The sequence below is a fragment of the Rhinoraja longicauda genome, chromosome 4, assembly GCF_053455715.1.
Source record: "Rhinoraja longicauda isolate Sanriku21f chromosome 4, sRhiLon1.1, whole genome shotgun sequence".
NCBI lineage: Eukaryota > Metazoa > Chordata > Chondrichthyes > Rajiformes > Arhynchobatidae > Rhinoraja > Rhinoraja longicauda.
The window spans coordinates 52,148,103-52,167,270 of NC_135956.1; the positions used below are offsets into that span (position 1 = coordinate 52,148,103).

The window sequence follows — 19,168 nt, forward strand, 5'->3', positions numbered from 1 at the left end:
GGCCTACAGCCCTAATTGTTCTTCAATTATGCAGCAGAGTGCCAGCCTGGATCCTGTAAGTTAAACACAGGTGAGATCACCTGCTGGCAGCATTCCATTGGGATCCGTCCAACTCAAAGTACAACTGCTCGCGTTCAACCTTCCCCAGAAATGTCAGGAGAGAGAGAGAGACAGAGAGACAGAGAGACAGAGAGAGAGAGACAGAGACAGAGACAGAGACAGAGACAGAGACAGAGACAGAGACAGAGACAGAGACAGAGACAGAGACAGAGACAGAGACAGAGACAGAGACACAGACACAGACACAGACACAGACACAGACACAGACAGAGACAGAGACAGAGACAGAGACAGAGAGAGAGAGAGAGAGAGAGAGAGAGAGAGAGAGAGAGAGAGAGAGAGAGAGAGAGAGAGAGAGAGAGAGAGAGAGAGAGAGAGAGAGAGAGAGAGAGATACGGATGGGAGGGAGAGACAGGGAAATAGTTTCAAGCTGCAGTGTGATAGAACTTGGCTTCTTTGCAAACAGAATAGAGGTGTACAATAAAGTGATCTCGTTCTGCGTGCACGATTCCACCATTGGCATGGGAACCTGATACCACTACAGCAGACAAGGTTCGAAGAATGCACGCAAGCTGTTGTCTCACACATGTCCAAGCATTGCCCAGGGAGGGGGCACAGGGGAAAGTAAATGGGCAAGTGTTGTTAGCAGCAGGATTTGCAGAGCAGGCATCAGGAACAGAGCAGGTAGCAATAAAGGGTGACGCAGGGCATCAGGGACACACGTTCCCCGAGACACCAGGAGAGCAACCAAGGGAGAACAGATAGTTCTTTGTGGCATTGAGGAGTGTCTTTCTGTCTGTGTCGAGCATCCACCCATCTATCGTTCAGTTATCATTCATCCACCACCTAACAGTTCATTATATTTATTCACCAGTTTTTGCTTCTTCCCCTTTGTGCTCTTTAGGATCATTGTGCACCCTACACCATGGCTACTTCTGAACCAGTGTTTCCAGCTTCTCCAAAGCGTGACTTACTTTCAAGCAGCTGCAACACCTTGGATGGTTTCTGCTTTCTGTACTAGATCAGGGACATCTGCTCCGAGAATGCTCTCCCAGTGTCCAAATGCCAGTTGTAGCAGATGTTGGCAACTGCATGACGAGACTACTTGGCTCAGCGTCAACAGCAGCTTGTATTCACGTAAAGTCTCTAACATCCCAAGATGGCTAAATATGGGAAGTTTATTATAAGAAAATTAGCAAGGGTTCGTTTTGCAAGCATTACTGTGCGGCTGGTGTCAAAGGAGCGATTTTGTTCAGCTTCCTCGAGTTGACCCAACCAAGATCACATCAGTCACAAACAGCTCTGCACTCATACAAAATCGTGCAGTGCAGCTGGCCAGAAAAAGAAAAAAAACTATTTTGCATGACAAAGTTAATGCAGTTTGACTATACTGCGTTTAGTCCATAAACCACACACCCAGGAGTTTCCCACTTCCTGCAGACGATTGACCTTGGAAATATTCATATATACATATAAAAAAAATAAGAACTATGGAAAATGCAAAGGGCATATGGCAGATTCTGCTAATTCATTTAATATTTCTCTGGCAAGAACAGTTTTCCAAGTATGTAAATACTGTTCAGTAATCTCGAACTCAGTGTCCAAAGCAGTTAGAATCCTGATATTATCCAAAAGTTCAATGTGAAAACCAAAATGCCACAAATGAATCATATACTGCACTTTGAAAGCAAGCAATCTCCCAAAAGAGTAGGTAACAGTGTTCTACTGTAAATGGAATAGTGTTATTCAAGGGAAACCTAAAGAAGAGTTGGAAGGAATATGAATCGACATTCACGAGCGAATAGAAATCTAAATTGAGAATAAGTGTCAGACAGTCATGATGCAGTTTTATGAAACATTGGTTGGGCTGCATTTGGAAAATTGTGTGAAGTTCTTTAGTTTAGTTTAGAGACACAGGGTGAAAACAGGCCTTTCGGTCCACTGAGTCCATGCTGACCAGCGATCACCCGTACAATAGTTCTATCCTACACACTAGGAACAATTTACGGAAGTCAATTAACCTACAAACTTGCTTTGCAATGTGGGAGAAAACTGGAGCACCTGGAGAAAACGCACGTGGTCACAGGGAGAATGTACAAACTCCATACAAACGACACCTTAGTCAGGATCAAACTCAGCACTCTAGCGCTGTAAGGCAGCAACTCTACTGTTGCGCCACTGTGCTGCACTGGTCACCCCACTACTGGAAGCATGTAGAAGCTTTGGAGAGGGTGCAGAAGTTTCTGGTCAAATTGGTTACATTTATAGACAATAGACAATAGGTGCAGGAGGAGGCCATTTGGCCCTTCGAGCCAGCACCGCCATTCAATGTGATCATGGCTGATCATTCTCAATCAGTACCCCGTTCCTGCCTTCTCCCCATACCCCCTGACTAGCTCTCTCTTGAATGCATTCAGAGAATTGGCCTCCACTGCCTTCTGAGGCGGAGAATTCCACAGATAGCAATTTGCTGCAAACGCCCACCTTGCCTCCAATTCATCGGCCAGTGTTGTTGCAAACTTGCAGCACTGACTAGGACTGTCCTAGGTGTGACTCCAGTCCCACATTATTTAAATAACTCCAACACCCCCGCTGTTCCACTGCACGGTCGATGGGAAGAAGCTATTCCTGAACCTGAAGGTGACGGTTCTCACGATGTGCAGCATGGAGATGGCCTGGGTGGTCTGCGTCTTTGATGTTATGAACTGTCCTCGAGGCAAAGCTTTCTGTCCCTCTTGTTGCGGGAAGCCATGATCACGATGAATGGCGGTGCTGGCTCGAAGGGCCAAATGACCTTCTTCTGCACCTATTTTCTATGTTTCTATGATTCTATGTCTCCAACTTTCAAGATTCTCTTTGACCAAGTTTTGATCTGCTCTCCTAGTAACCCATGTGGCCTGATATCAGTATTCCACGTGGTAATATATATGGGAATTCCTCGAGATGTGGTTGCAACATCTTTGGTCCATACAAAGCGGTTAATGCCGCTATTGCATATAAAGAATTTCTACACTCAGCAATCCTGCATCCCGGGCAGTTTGACCAGCTCAGTCCCCATCTGTTGCTGAGGCTCTGAGGAAATGCACACAATTTGCACAGGGCATCAAGCTCACATTACAGAACCTATCTCGATTTTTGTGCTATTTATGAAAAGAAACCAACAATTTTGCAGTTAACAGCATTAACGTGGCACTGAAACTCATTGATCAAAGAAATCCTAGTTTCAGTCCCTGGTGGGTGTAGGTTGTGGGTGGCAACTGGAAAACCCCAAGACACCTTGCGCTGGTCCAGCACTACCTGCTGTGCCAGGAGTAACTGTCTATCAGTTATTCCCTTGCTCCACTTAACAGTCGTTTCCTTTATGTTGTTTACTGCCTATATCTCAAAGAATAAATGCCTGAAATCTCAGTCTAAGCGGTAGGTGTTGCATACCAAAGTTGCATTCACAACGAGAGGTTAAAATAAAAAGATACAATCAGGAAAAGTCTTTTGGACGTAAAAGGGAATTGATAAGATTGGCTTGGCAGCAACTGACAAAGTCTGATAAAGCACAAACAGGAAAGTGTTGAGTAGGCAGCTCTGCTGATAGACCAGTTTTGTTTTGTCTGCATGTATTATTTTTCATGTTCAACCGACATGGTTATGAACAATATTTTTAAAGGCTTTAAAAATTTGGTTAGGTGTAGATATGAAAAATCTATTTACTCTGATTTTTGGGATGTGGAAAATAACAGAAGCGTATCACATTACAAAGCTGGATAAATAAAAGAGAAATCAGAGCTGGGAATGCAGAGGAGGCCTGTTACTTCTTGTGAATTCCTCAGGATCCAGGATGATTTGCTTCAACTCCAACTCTGAAGTGAGAACATTTAACATAGAACAGTACATCAGAAGAACAGGCCCTTCCCACCCACAATGTCTGTGCCGAACACGATGCCAAGATCAACTCTTGTCTGCCTGCACATAACCAATATCCCTGCATTCCCTTCATATCCACATAACTTTCCAAAAGTCTCTTAAAATCCTCTAACGTATCTGTCTCAGCCTCCCCAGGCAGCACATTCCAGGCACTCACCACCCTATGTGTAAAAAACATGCCCCACACTTCGCCTTTAAACTTTGACCCTTTCATCTTATACGCACTCTAGTATTAGATTTTTCCATACTAGGAAAAAGGTTCCAATTGTCTACTCTATGTAAGCCTTTCATTATTTTTTACATACTCTTGTTGGGTCTCCCTGCAACCTCCAGCGTTCCAGAGAAAACAATCCAAGTCTGTCCAACCTCTCCCTTTAGCTAATACCCATTAATCCGTGCATTATTCTGGTAAATTTCCTCTGCACTTTCCAAAGTCTCCACATCCTTTCGGTAATTGAGTGACCAGAACTGCACGCAATACTCCAAATTCTGGGGTTTGGAGTAACTGAAGTCCAATGCGGCACCCACTGACTCAGACACAGGTGTGGTGGGCAGGTGGATTGTTGGAAACGTAGTGCTCATTGTTCACGACTTCCTGGGGAGACTTAAATTGCTCGATGCATTCATGTTCCCTACTCCACCAATTTGAGTGTGTATGGGGCCAGGGCATCTCATGCGTTGTAATAACATCATATTTGAAAACATCCTTGAGGCAGTTCCCCTGTCCTCCTGGAATCAGTTTTTCCACATCCCTGCCTGAATGAACACCTCAATTCATGCAGGGTGGGGTACACCACATCCATGGGAGACATGACTCACAATTTCCAGGACCTTGACATCCAGGACAACAATCCCACTGAGGAGTTGCTTGGGTTAAGGTAAGCTAGTTGACTAATACACCACCTAGGGTGTGTCTATACTTCCTCCACATGTGAATCAGCAGATGAAGGACAAGTGAGAGGGGTATTCATCAGTCTCAAGATCTGTGGAGACAGAGAGGGACAGAGAGAGAGAGAGGGAGAGAGAGAGAAAGGCAGATCATCCACCACCTCTCAGTCTTCCCACTGCTCCACGACAACTTTTGTGCAGAACATGATCTTTCCAGAGTAAACCTGCAAGCATTGGACCACAAAGTAGAGAAGCATAATTGAAATAAAGTAAATTGAGCAGATCTCGCTAGCCAATTTCCCTCAATAAACCACCAGCAAGGATTTATTGGTAATCCCCAGTGTTGTTTACATCAGGAAACTAGTCGTGGTTTATGGGGAGAACGGGGTTAAGGGGGAAAGATAGATCCGCCATGATTGAATGGTGGAGTAGACTTGATGGGCCAAATGGCCTAATACTGCTCCTATCACTTATGAACTTATGAATTAGCTCACAGTCACAACATTGCATTGATCTCTCCGGCCCAAGTTCCATACCTCAAATCCACAACAAAAAATTAAGATACATTCACAGTACAAGTGATATTTCTCGTGGCTGGTCACAGAGTCAGACAACACAGAAATAGGCCTTGGCCCATCTCGTCCATGTCAATCAAGATGCTCCATCTAAGCTGGTCCCATTTCCCTGCATTTGGTCCATATCATTCCAAACCTTTCATGTCACCTAATAATTTTTTTTTTGGTCTTTGTCTAACTATGTCATATGTCTAAACCAGCTATATTGCATTCAAAAGGAATACAAATCATTCAAATTAGGTTATTCACCAGCAACCAGAATTGATCCAGAAACCTACAACTTCCTCCACAAGCTCCTAGATGACAACACACAACATTCCAACACTCCATTATACTCACCCACACTGAATGACGATAATTGTAAATGGAATGAGAAAATGCCATTCCACCCATCACTGCTCCATTTTCTATGGCTAGACTGTAATCCAATCCTTCTACAAAACTGGCCCAGCCACATGGCTTCTAGGAGGGAAATTCCTGCATAAAGCTTCCTGATCTGCCGAGTTAAGCAATTGACGTTCTCATCTGTGCTAACCGCATCCGTGTGATTTATATCAATTCGCATTCATTGCAACTAGGTTGTTTACAGCAGCTGGTGATTCCCTTCAACCCACACGCATGGGATCAGCCTTGAGAAGAGGAGGACCGGGGGCTGGATGGAGCCTGAAAAGGAGTTGCACAAAATGGACCTTGAATAAAGGTCTTCAAGGGAACTGATGATTAGGCCCTTGTGTTGTATCCTTCACCACCTGGCTGACGGAAATTTAATTTTCTCCACAGGCATTTCACCTTTAGCACCCTCTCCTCCATAAAAGCAGAAACCCCCATGGGACAAGATGGTGTCAGCCCACATTTGGCCCCTTGGTGAATACTAAATCCAGACAATTTGCCGATGTTTTAAAAAGCAGATTAGCATACTTTAGACTGCTAGAGAATTCCACTGTTTTAAGGTTTGCATTAGCCTTGAACATTTCCCATTTCCAGAAGAACAAAAAAGAAAAATCAGGATATAATCCAAACTAAACACAATGTATTTATTTACCAGTCCTGCAGCTCTAAAAATGAATTTCTTTCTCTTTATATATTTTTTAGAAGAGTCAAATCATCAAATATTTTTTCCCTCTGGAAAGAAGAATTTGAAGTGTGCACTGAGAGTTAAGGGAGGCCCATATTTACTGAGCTAATGCACAAACCATGTAATGGAGCCAAATTAACAATTTTGATCAAAAAACACAGACACATCCACAATCCACAGCTGTTAATTTTGCTCTTCCTTTGTGTGCTGTAGTCCTTGCAACATGGTCACCTCCCTCATGAGATCATTGGCTACATAAATATTTTTTACATATTAAAAAAAGATGCTGGCAATTCAATCCATGAATGATGTTTAAGGAGGGATGATCAGACTCTTTTGAGCCCCCTTCACATCACCACCCCCGTTTTTATGGAGAAGGTGCTAAAGTGCTGTGTACAAGCTGCCAAGCATTGGGCCAAAATTAGTAGGAAGGAACTGCAGATGTTAGTTTATACCAAAGATAGACACAGAATGCTGAAGTAACTCAGCAGGTCAGGCAACATCTCTGGTGAGTAGGAATAGGTGATGTTTCAGGTCCGAATCCTACTTCAGACTCAAACTGAAATGTAATCTCTGCCTGACCCGCTGGGTTACTCCAGCATTTTGTGTCTATCTTAAGTATTGGGGGAAACCTGGCATCACAGTCAAGGGCAGATCATCAAGGAGCGATGGAATATGGTGGCAGGAGGTCACCTGGATCATGTTCCAAATGAGGTATTGGAGCATGGTCAAGAACTGAATCTGGGACACTAGTGCCAAAGAGTGACACTATGTGTCTGGGGGCTGTGTAATTCTTAAATGCAGAGCAGCCCCAGGCTACATCTGCAATAGGCAGCTGGAAACACAAGGCTTGCCACATGTTGACATTCACAGAACTATTTGTAGTTTTGAAAGACTGCCCGACAGCACTTGTGCCGTAAAAACTCTTGCCTGGCAAAGATAAGAAATGGATAGGAGAGGTTTGGAGAGAAATGGGTCAAACGCGGGTTAATGGGACCAGTGTAGGCATAGACGGGTTGGGCTATATAACTCCACAATAAGATTCACAGCGAGGAAAACTAACAGCATTTTGTAACATTCCACATCCTGTGTGGTCTGCATAAATAAATGATTTGTCATAAATCAGTTTTCGAAATATTATATAAGATTCCTTGTTTAAAAATCCCTCGGTGGCAACATACTGGAATACTTCCTCTAAATGCCTAGACCATTGATCTTCCCATAGAGAACAAGAATGATTACTATGTAGATAAAAGCGTAATTAATTGCAGTCATGGGTTTACTTGGTATGCAAAGTCTCCTTGCCTCAGAAACCAGTGAAGCAGCCAATAGAAAAGAGTCAAATAATGCGTCACAAGGAAATACGATCCTGGGTACACAATGGGAAGTATGAAAAGCAACAGAAAAGGACATTAAAGATAACAAAACACCACAAACACTTGTGGACTGTTCAGATAAGGCCCAGGACAGCAATAATGCAAATTGAAACAAAACATTAAAAAAACCCCAGGAACAAAATATTTAACCCAGTCCAATTTAAACATTTACAGAGTGGGAAAAAAAGGTATAATTACTCCTGGATGATAATCTGAAATCAAGCAGCTAATGTTTGCAAATCCCCTCCCACCATCCATTCAATCATTCTCGCTGTGTTTTCCCCACAGTATAATAAAAATAAGGTAGCTCTTGTCATGCACAACACACAATTCTCCCTGCAGATTTCAGGGCTGTAGTAAAATTGCCCACGTGCTTTACAAACCATAGGACAGATGGAAATCAGCCTTGGTGTCAAAACATATCACTGGGCTTCGCCAGATAACAGTGAAAAACATGTTCTTCCAATCTCAAAATCAGCCAATCGTGTTGTCAGGTTATATATTTCACCTCTGACTGTGATATGTTTATTATGAGAAGCAGTTACACAGCATTGTTTCTTACAAAATAAAATAGAAAATGCAGCACTCAGCAGGTCAGGCAGCATCTATGCAGGGAGAAACAATGATCAATGCTAAATTGAACATTGAATGTTATTTAAATTTCAGCTTTCCACGCTACACACATCACACCGCACCTAGCACCCCATTCTGCTGCCTCTTCCATGCAATCCTCTAACCACTGGAACACTACTCCTGAACCACTTCACACCTTCTTGTACCATACTGATTTAAAGTACAGAAAAAAGAAACTGCAGATGCTGGTTTACAAAGAAAAAGGACAAGAGCTGGAGTAACTCAATGGGTCAGGACATGGACATGGACTGGTGACATTTAGGGTCAGGACGAATGGTATGTTGGCATTCATAGCAAGGGGATTTGAGTATAGGAGCAGGGAGGTTCTGCTGCAGTTGTACAGGGCATTGGTGAGACCACACCTGGAGTATTGCGTACAGTTTTGGTCTCCTAATCTGAGGAAAGACATTCTTGCCATAGAGGGAGTAGAGAAGGTTCACCAGATTGATTCCTGGGATGGCAGGACTTTCATATGAAGAAAGACTGGATAGACTCGGCTTGTACTCGCTGGAATTTAGAAGATTGAGGGGGGATCTTATAGAAACTTACAAAATTCTTAAGGGGTTGGACAGGCTAGATGCAGGAAGATTGTTCCCGATGTTGGGGAAGTCGAGAACAAGGGGTCGCAGTTTAAGGATAAGGGGGAAGTCTTTTAGGACCGAGATGAGAACGTTTTTTTTTCCACACAGAGTGGTGAATCTGTGGAATTCTCTGCCACATAAGGTAGTTGAGGCCAGTTCATTGGCTATATTTAAGAGGGAGTTAGATGTGGCCCTTGTGGCTAAAGGGATCAGGGGATATGGAGAGAAGGCAGGTACGGGATACTGAGTTGGATGATCAGCCATGATCATATTGAATGGCGGTGCAGGTTCGAAGGGCCGAATGGCCTACTCCTGCACCTATTTTCTATGTTTCTAGGACGTCTGAAGAAGGGTCCTGATCCAAAACGTCACCTATCCATGTTCTCCAGAGACGCCACCTGTCCTGCTGAGTTACTCCAGCACTTTGTGTCTTTTTTTATTTAGAGTGTCCTCGTTCAGTAGTAATTCTGGTTTTCCATCAAAACATTTTTTGCATCAATTTATCTCAGTTAAATAGATTCAAAGTACAAGAGACATCAAAGGGTTGGGGGAGAGAGGGGAAATATGTTAGAGATAATGATCGTACTGAATGATGGAGTGGGCCTAATCTGCTCCTTTTTTCAGCGTTCTCTACCTATGAAATATTAGTCTTCTAACTTGCCTGTGCAAGTTTCCACATTCAATGAGTCAAAGCAAGTTCTGGAGACCCAGCAACCATCTGCACGACATCAAAAGCCATTCATGAACAGAGAACCCTCTTGGTGTCAGAGTAAACCTGCTACATGGGAAAAGCATAGGGGCTAGCATTTTAAAGTGCCTGTAAGAATCTCAGGTACTCCAAGGTTCTCTTTTTTATATATGCGCACACACAAAATCTCACACACACACACACACGCACCCGTACACCGTCAGAGAGGTATACAGAGACACAAACACAGGGCCATCAAGAATCCTTGCCAGAAAGACAACACAAAGACGTGGGTTTCAGGGGTTATGGGAGAAGGCAGGAGAGTGGAGTTAGGAGGGAGAGATTGATCAGCCACGATTGAACGGTGGAGTAGACTTGATTGGCCGAATGGCCTAATTCTGCTCCTATCACTTATGATCTTACGAAAGTGCTGGAGTAACTCAGCGGGTCAGGCAGCATCTCTGGACAGGGATAGGTGCTGTTTCGGGTTTCAGGATTTTTGCCACAGAGATGGAAATTCCACAGGAACAAGATAATGGCCAAAGCAATTATCAAGTGTTTAGTCCTGATAAAGCCAATGGAAATTGCCTCTAGGGGAGAAAAAGCAACCAGCTTTCACAATTCAGGAATGTCCTGCAGGATAGGTTGAGTATCGTACATTCATGTGGCCTTGAGAAACGTGACACTGACACACCTACAAAGAATGCACAATACATCATAAAAGAACACTTCCTGCACAACTTCTATTCCTCCTCCATCATCGCTGATTCCACCCACCGCCAACTCAGACATTTATGGTCAGACATACATTCTCCAAGATCATTACAAATCCCAACTCTCCGTCAATGCAACTCCCTGCTGGGATTGTGGATTGGTGGAATAATCCCACATCAATCAGCATGAGCAAATTTGAATCATCACACAGATCTTACCACATTTCAACAATATTAATTCATCAACTGCACGAAGTTCGTACACCAATAAAATATTATAAAACATATGTGTTAAAACCAAAACTGCTCATTTCTTTGCAATCTCAATTCCTGATTGGTTTTTTTAAAATCTGCATTTCAGAGAGCACGCTTGAATGCACTCCCCTCTGTCACCTTACGGGCCTCAAACAGCCCAACAAGAATAGCTAGAAACAAGAAACTGGCGATGTTGGTTTACCAAGGAAAGGCACAACATTCTGGAGTAGCTTAGCAGGTTTGGCAGCATCCCTGGGGAGCAAGGACGGGTGACGCTTTTGGGTCAGGAAAAGGGTCACAACCCAAAAAGTGTTCTCTGGGAATGCTGCTTGAACCGACCGGTGAGTTACTCCAGCATTTCATGTCCTTCCTCAACAAAAAAGGCTTCCTGGATTTCAAACTAATCACAAAGTGCTGGGGGAACACAGCAGGTTAGGCAGCATCTGGGGAAGGGGTGGACAGGTAACATTCCATTCCCTCCACAGATGTTGCCTGACTTGCTGAGCTCGTCCAGCACTTTGTGTTTGCTCAAGATGCCAACATCTGCAATTCCAGTGTCTTCATGTAATCCAAAGATGGTCTTAATAGGGAGAGAATATGACCAGCTACCACTGGCGACTTGTCTTAACTGAATACCTCCATCGCTTTGTCCTTTCTCACTGCTCCTGCGAAGAACTGCTCTCCACGCTCACCTTTCCAATGAGACCCATTTCAGAATGCACTGCCCCTCCAACCAGTGCTGTGCTTCAAATGGTTTACAGCATTTACTCTCCAAGCTTTCCTTTCAATAATAAACTGCTAACACTGTCCATCTTGCAAACGGTTGCCCCGAGCAACCACTGCTCACTCCTCAGCTCAATTGTTGAGGAAAATTGCAAAGGACAGAACCATGGCCTTCCAACATCTCCCACAGCATCCAAACAGGGTTTCACTATCAGTTTTTCTACTTTATCCCTACCACAGAAATCTCCTGGCAAATGCTTTCAGTAGACTCATTTTACTTTCAGACTGCTGAATATTGAGATAACATTTGACAAAGCCAACCTTGTCAACTCTTCTGTTGCAATACAACCAACTTCTTTCAAGATGCAGCCATTCAATATCTGGCTATAGACAGCATAGTCATATTGCACAGAAAAGGTTGCTAGAAAACATAGAAAAATAGGGTGCAAGAGTAGGCCATTTGGCCCTTTGAGCCAGCACTTCCATTCAATATGATCATCTAAAATCAGTACTCCGTTATTCCTTTTTCCCATATCCCTTGATTCCTTTAGCCCCAAAGCTAAACCTAACTCTCCCTTGAAAACATCCAACCAATTGGCCTCCACTGCCTTCCGTGGCAGAATTCCACAAGATTCACAACTCTCTGGGTGAAGAGGTTTTCCTCATCTCAGTCCTAAATGGCCTACCCCTTATTTTTAAACTGCGACCCCTGGTTCTGGACTCCCCCAACATCGGGAACTTTTTTCCTGCATCTAGCATGTCCTATCCTTTAAGAATTTTATATGTTTCTATAAGATCCCCCCTCATCCTTCTAAATTCCAGTGAATACAAGCCCAGTCGACCCATTCTTTCATCAAATGTCAGTCCCGCCATCCTGAGAATTAACCTGGTGAACCTACGCTGCACTCCCTCAATAGGAATGATGTCCTTCCTCAAATTAGACCAAAATTGCACACAATACTCCAGGTGCAGTCTCACCAGGGCACTGTACAACCACAGTCGGACCTCCTTGCTCCATACTCAAATCCTCTCACAATGAAGGCCAACATGCCATTGGCTTTCTTCACTGCATGCTGTACCTGCATGCTTACTTTTAGTGACTGATGTACAAGCTCACTCAGGTCTCGGTGCATTGCCTCTTCCCCTAATCTGACACCATTCAGATAATAATCTGTCTTCCTGTTCTTGCCACCAAAATGGATAACCTCACATTTATCCACATTATACTGCATCTGCCCACTCACCCAACCTATCCAGGTCACCCTGCAGCCTCACAGCATCCTCGTCGTGGCTCACACTGCCACCCAGCTGTGTCATCCGCAAATCTGCAGATGTCACATTTAATTCCCTCGTCAAAACTGTTAATATATATTGTAAATAACTGGGGTCCCACCAGTCACTGCATACCATTCTGAGAAGGACCTGATAATTCCTACTCTTTGCTTCCTGTCTGCCAACCAGTTCTCTATCCATGTCAATAGCCTACCCCCAATACCATGTGCTCTAATTTTGCACACTAATCTCTTGTGTGGATCCTTTTCAAAGGCTTTTTGAAAGTCCAGATACACCACATCCACTGGCTCTCCCTTATCCATTCTACTTGTTACATCCTCAAAAAAATCCAGAAGATTAGTCAAGCATGATTTCCCCTTCACCAATCCATGCTGACTTTGACCGATCCTGACACTGCTTTCCAAATGCGCTGCCATAACATCTTTAACAATTGACTCAAGCCCACTACCGATGTACAGCTAACTGGTCTAAAATTCCCCATTTTTCCTCTCCCTTCTTTCTTAAAAAGTGTGGTTACATTGAATCAGTTCCTGTGAACTGGAGGATAGCCAGAGTCGACAGAACATTAGAAAATGATCACCAATGCATCCCCAACTTCTAGGGCCACCTCCATGAGTACTCTAGGATGCAGACCATCAGGCCCTGGGGATTTATCTGCCTTCAGTCCCAACAGTTTACCTAACACCATTTCCTGACCAATGTGGATTCCTTCAGTTCCTCCCTCCACTAGATACTCAGTCCCCTAGTGTTTCTGGGAGATTGTGCCTTCCTTAGTGAAGATAAAACCAAACAAAGTACTCTTTTAACTGTTTTGCCAGTTCATTGTTTCCCATTATAAATTCACCCGTCTCTGATTGTAAGGAACCCACATTTGGCTTCACTAATCTTTTCCTTTTAACATATCTAAAGAAGCTTTTAGCGTCAGTTTTTATATTCCCCGCAAGCTTTCTTTCATGCTCTTTTTTTTCCCCTCTTAATTAACCCGTTTGTCCTCCTCTGTTGAGTTCTAAATTTCTCCCAGTCCTCCGGTTTGCTGCTTCCTCTGGCTTGATATCCCAGTTGAAGCGCACTAACCATCAAGCACAGAGACCACAGACTCATCAGCTCCCCCCAGATTCAACCATTCACCTACACTATGGCAACATAGCAGCCAATTAACCTACCAACCCGAAAGTCTTTGGGGCAGAGCTGAAACTGGAGTATTCAGGACACTAACATGGTCACAGAGAGCATAACAACTCCACACCGATAATGTTGGAGGTTCGGATTGTACCTATGTCATTGCACAGTGAGGCAGAAGCACTACTAGTTGTGTCACTTTGCAGAACTGTCAATAGAACTCTATTCCAATGATGCTTCCTTCAAGTAACTCATTGTGGTCATGTCATCCAATGAATGGATGTGGTCCATTTCTCCAACTAATCACTGTACTGTATGGTATTTTGATCAGCTGGGTATTACATTTTGGGAAGTCAAACTGAGGTAGGACTTGTGCAGTGAATGGCAAGGGTCTGGGGAACGTTGTAGAACAGCGTTCTACACATAGGAACACAAGTACATAGTTCTCTGAACGTGGTGCCGCTGGTAGACATGTTGGTGATAAAGGCTTTTGGCCCCCTGGCCTTCATCAGTGAAGGCATCGCGTATAGAAATTGGGATGTTATGTTGCAGTGGCACAAGATGTTGATGGGGTTATACTTGGAGTAGTGTGCTCAGATTTGGTCAGGCTGTTACAGGAAGAATGGCATTAAGTGCAAGATTAACAAGGATGTTTGAAGGACAAGGGACAAAATGAAAGGTAGAGGCTTGTCAAGCTAATAGTGCAGGAGGCTGAGAGGTGATCTTATACAGGGGTATAAAATCATGAGGGGTACAGTTAAGCTGAATGCAGGCCGTTTATTTCTCCCAGGAAGAGGGAGTGAACAACTAGAGGGCGTGGGTTTAGGGTGTGAGGAACGCACACACGAGCTGAACAGAACAAGCTGCCAGAGGAGGTAGTTGAGGCAGGTACAATAACAACGTTTAAAAGACACTTGGACAGGTACACAGATAGGAAAGATTTAGAGGGATATGGGTCAAACACAGGAAAATGGGACTAGGAATATGGGTACAAATGATTAAATGTCCAGCTGCATTTCATTTACCATGTTCCCACTGATAAAAGCTTTCTGTCAAAGTCAATGAAAAAAGAAAACACCATCCCGATACCACCACCACCAGTCAGAACTGTTAACTACCTGTTCTCTTAACAGCCAATTCTGCACAATAAATGTATCTTGCTTTTGCACGCTCCAAAGCAAAACAGATGTTCTGAACTACGTGCTCACAAATCCTGCTTTTGGTTTAGGAGCCTTCTAAAACCCCGGAGTGTATTATTACCTTATAATAGTTCCAGACATCTTGTTCACTACATCAGTATTCCCAGATGCTTATGTTTACTGCTGATTTATTTTTTTAAACAAGAACTACTCAGCAAGCATCCCAGTAGCCCATCACATTTACACAAGGTTTTGTGCCAAAGTAATATGATGCAGACTCACACCAACAAGCCAACTTCAGCCAGTCAAAAGAAAATGCTAGAATCTTCTCTGCACAAAGAATAACTCTGCCTATCGAACTACGACACCCAGAAGCACAAGATAAGCTCACAGGTTATAGGAGCAAAATTAGGCCATTCGGATTAGGCCATCTAGTCGACCCTGCCATTTTATCATGCCAGATCTATCCTTCCGTCTCAACCCCATTCTCCTGCCTTCTCCCAATCACCCCTGACACCTGTACTGATCAAGAATCTGTCAATTTCTACCTTAAAAATATCCACTGACTTAGCCTCCACAGCCTTCTGTGGCAATGAATTCCACAGATTCACCACCCTCTGAATAAAGAAATTCTTCATCGTCTCCTTTCTAAAGGTCTGATCAAATAAAGTACATATTTCCTGGGGATAGAATTGTTTGGAATCTGCTCCATTGTGGCTATTAAATTAAGTGGAGTTGGTTGTCATTGTGGCACCTTCAGTTGTTGAACTAGATCTGAAGATAACACAAGGAGGAAGTGACTGCACTACAGAGTTGCAGAGAACATTCACCAGGATGGTGGCTGGAATGGAACATTTCCATTATGGGCAGAGACTGGTTAGGTGGGTTTATTTTCCTTGGAGTGTAAGAGGCAGATGGGGGACTGGGTGGAAATGTACATCATGGAGAGGATAGACAGGGCAGGTAGTTGGAGATTTTCCCCACAGTCGAGGTATCTAACATAAAGTTGGAATAAGGAGCAGGAGATTTAGAGAGGATCAGAGGAAGGACTTTTTCGCCCAGAGGGTTGTTTGATTGAGTAGGTGGTGAAGGCAGAGACTCTCATAATCATAACATTTACGAAGCATTCAAATGAGTACTTGAACTGTCAGGGGAGAGAAAGCTAGAAATTAACTTCTAACCCTACATAACAAAGCCCAGTGAATGCCAGATTGGCCTCAAAAGATGTGGAAACTCTTCAAGGGTTTAATTATGCAAGTGTGAGTAAAATACTTGGATGAATATTTGCAAACACCTCTCACGTCAATTTAACTCACAGGGATGCAAATCTTTAAAATTAAGTGGCAATCTGCATTAAATTGTGTAGATAAACTGATGTTTACCAAGTGGACACGCTTTCTTCAAAAGCATAGTTTTGTATTTTTCTGGCAAAATCCAAATTATTTCCTTTCCCTGTTCTTTCCGAACACATCACCGTCAAGCAAGGATGTTTTGACTGCAGAGACTTACTATTTGCCCAATGGGAACCCACTTTAACAGGCATCATTTGCCAGTAGTTTTTTTTAATCTTCCCCCGCTTCGGAACACAGTAGCTGCATCGGTAAAGTCTCCAAACATCAGCCAAGATTTATGGCAAATAAACAGATGAGTCAAATAATCTGATGTCAATATTATGTCAGGAAGACCCCCAAGTCAGTTGCCACACAAACTGAGTGAAGACGTCGAGAGGTGGAGAATGGTGGCCCGCGTTACAGAGGAGAACCATCTCCTCAAATACTTAGGGATCCGACACTTTAAAATGTAAGATAAACACAAAAAGCTGGAGTAACTCCGCGACACAGGCAGCATCTCTGGAGAGAAGGAATGGATGACGTTTCGGGTCGAGACCTTTCTTCATTTAAAATGCATGTTTACAACTAATTACCCTTCAAAATGCGTGCCAATTAACGAAATGTTACAGCTGCAACATTGCAACATTGTAGGAGACGTTGCAAGCTGTTTCATTGACGAATACCAAAAGCAACAGTAACATTTACGAATGAAAATCTAGTCTCCAGTAAAATGAAATCGGCTCGTTTCCATCCAGGGAAACACGGGCAGCAGGTGTATTACACCTCATAAATCACACGAGGCACAACTCAGGATGATGACTTTAACATTTACAGTTAATATAATTCCCTTTCCCGCGTTATCACAGAGTATTCCGTTTCACAATGCAGAATTAAAACTCGCACCAAAATAATGTTTCCGAGTCTACACACCAAAGGGTTTTTTTTTTTTAAATTTACGCTGCATTTCACAGTTTATTCAAAGGAAGCCCCCAGCAGCAGGGTGGGAGATATCTAACTGAACTCCCGAAAGCACATGTCCTGACGACACCCACGCCGAGATCAATGGGCACTAACAAAAAAAGTAATTCTTGGCGCTAGCGTTCTCAGTACAAATGCGGGCGTGTTTAATATTTTGTTTTGTGGATTTAGAACAAAAAGCATTCATGCAATTTTAGGGACTGGTGCTGCGAACTACTCTGACCTGATAACATCGCTTCTAGTAAAAATGAACGTTTCTTTAGCCTTCATATCGATTCTTATCAGTTCAAAAAGGAAAGCTCCAAACATTGTAATCACTTTTTTTTTAAACGAGCTCTTTGCTGTTGACCTATGGATTTAAACCAGTGTGCGCTCGGGGAAGAGGTATGCATCTCTGTGTGTGTGCATGTGCGTTTAGTAAGATGTATGCGTGAGTAATTGGTGTGCATCTGTGCAACGTGCATGGCTGTTGAGCCAGATTTATAACGTTTCGGCTTACCTAGGTTCACGAAACTCATGACCATATCTGCCTGGTTAAGGAAAGAGCTATCCTGCAAGCTGGCCAACGGCGGGCTCTGCGTGGTGAACACCGGTCTGTACTGATGCGAGAAGCCTTCCTCCTCCTCCTCTTCGCCCCCGGTGGACATGGCATTGTACAAGTCAAGCATGAAGAGGGGCGCCGAGTTGTGCTTCCCGTGCGAGTGAGGTCTGGGCCGGTGGGGCAGCCCCAGGATGGAGAGAATCTCCCGCTGCATGTTCTTCTTCTCGTGGTGCTTGAGGCGGCGGTGCACAAAGCTGGAGTGGAGCTCGCTGTGGCTGCCCGTGTCCAGCAGCAGGCTGCCCGCCACGGACAACCACTCGACCACCAGGCAACAGCTCCACAGCAGCCCGAGCGCGACTCCCCGCTCGACTGCAAATGCTCCCATTGTCCAGAACGGACAGATGCAAAACTTACAACGTGAAGCAAAAGAGAAAACTTTTTTCCTATATATTTTTAAAAGTATATATATAAATATATATAAATCCACTGTGAGCCGGCCCCGGGGTACTGTGTGTATCCCACACTATCTCTGCTCTTCACATGTTATCAATGAACGATTCGAACTTCGCAGCAGGTAACACTCCAAACCCCCTCTGTTACGTCACCTGATTGACGGCCCGGACCAGCAACACAACGTTCCATCCTTTCCGCGCGCTACATTTGCGCCCAGGGAAGGCGGGCTTTTGCAACGGGCTCCTCCCATTCATGCCCCCTCTCTCCTAACCCTGGCTGCCCATTGCTGCAAGTGGGATATAACGTCTGATAGCCCCAAGACTTGGGATCTCAGTTTTACAGAAAATTAGATGACGTTTTTTCCCTCCCAACTATTCCAATGCCAAGGAGATGACATCCTTGTAAAGTAATCCATTGTTTGGATAATTTTTTTTGCTAACAGTCAAATATTCTGTTTCTTTCCCTCAGGAGAGGGAGGTTAAAAACATTATTTTAATTTAAATAAATAGCCTCGCGACCTTCTTATTCCAAGACTCGGTATGAATGCGGAGTTATATTGTCATTGCGAGTCACTGCATCCGTTTCAAGTGTAGCATTCACAATCGGGGCAGTTTTCCAAGTTGGCCATTAACTAAATGTTATTTTAGTCGTTATCTGGTGCATTCCTTGCTTCGTGATAATAGGACAGGGTGTTTCGCCGGAAACATTCAGTTTCGCACCACTTTATTTATCTGCAGGGATGAAGTCAGAGCGTTTGTTTTCCTATACAGTGGCCAGTGAGTTGACTTCTACAAATATAGGTGTTTTACGGAGAGGGAATTTCCTCTAC

General features: G+C 43.7%; 1 protein-coding gene across 1 annotated transcript in view; it reads right to left on the reverse strand.

Annotated features, from left to right (window-relative positions):
- Positions 1-18,375, reverse strand: part of bmp6 (bone morphogenetic protein 6) — a 133,270-nt gene extending 114,895 nt beyond the window's left edge. Inside the window, exon 1 of the mRNA XM_078397728.1 lies at positions 17,845-18,375. Coding sequence (XP_078253854.1) covers positions 17,845-18,271 — 427 coding nt within the window. The 5' untranslated portion in view covers positions 18,272-18,375. The remainder of the gene's footprint in view (positions 1-17,844) is intronic.
- Between the last annotated feature and the right edge of the window lie 793 nt (positions 18,376-19,168).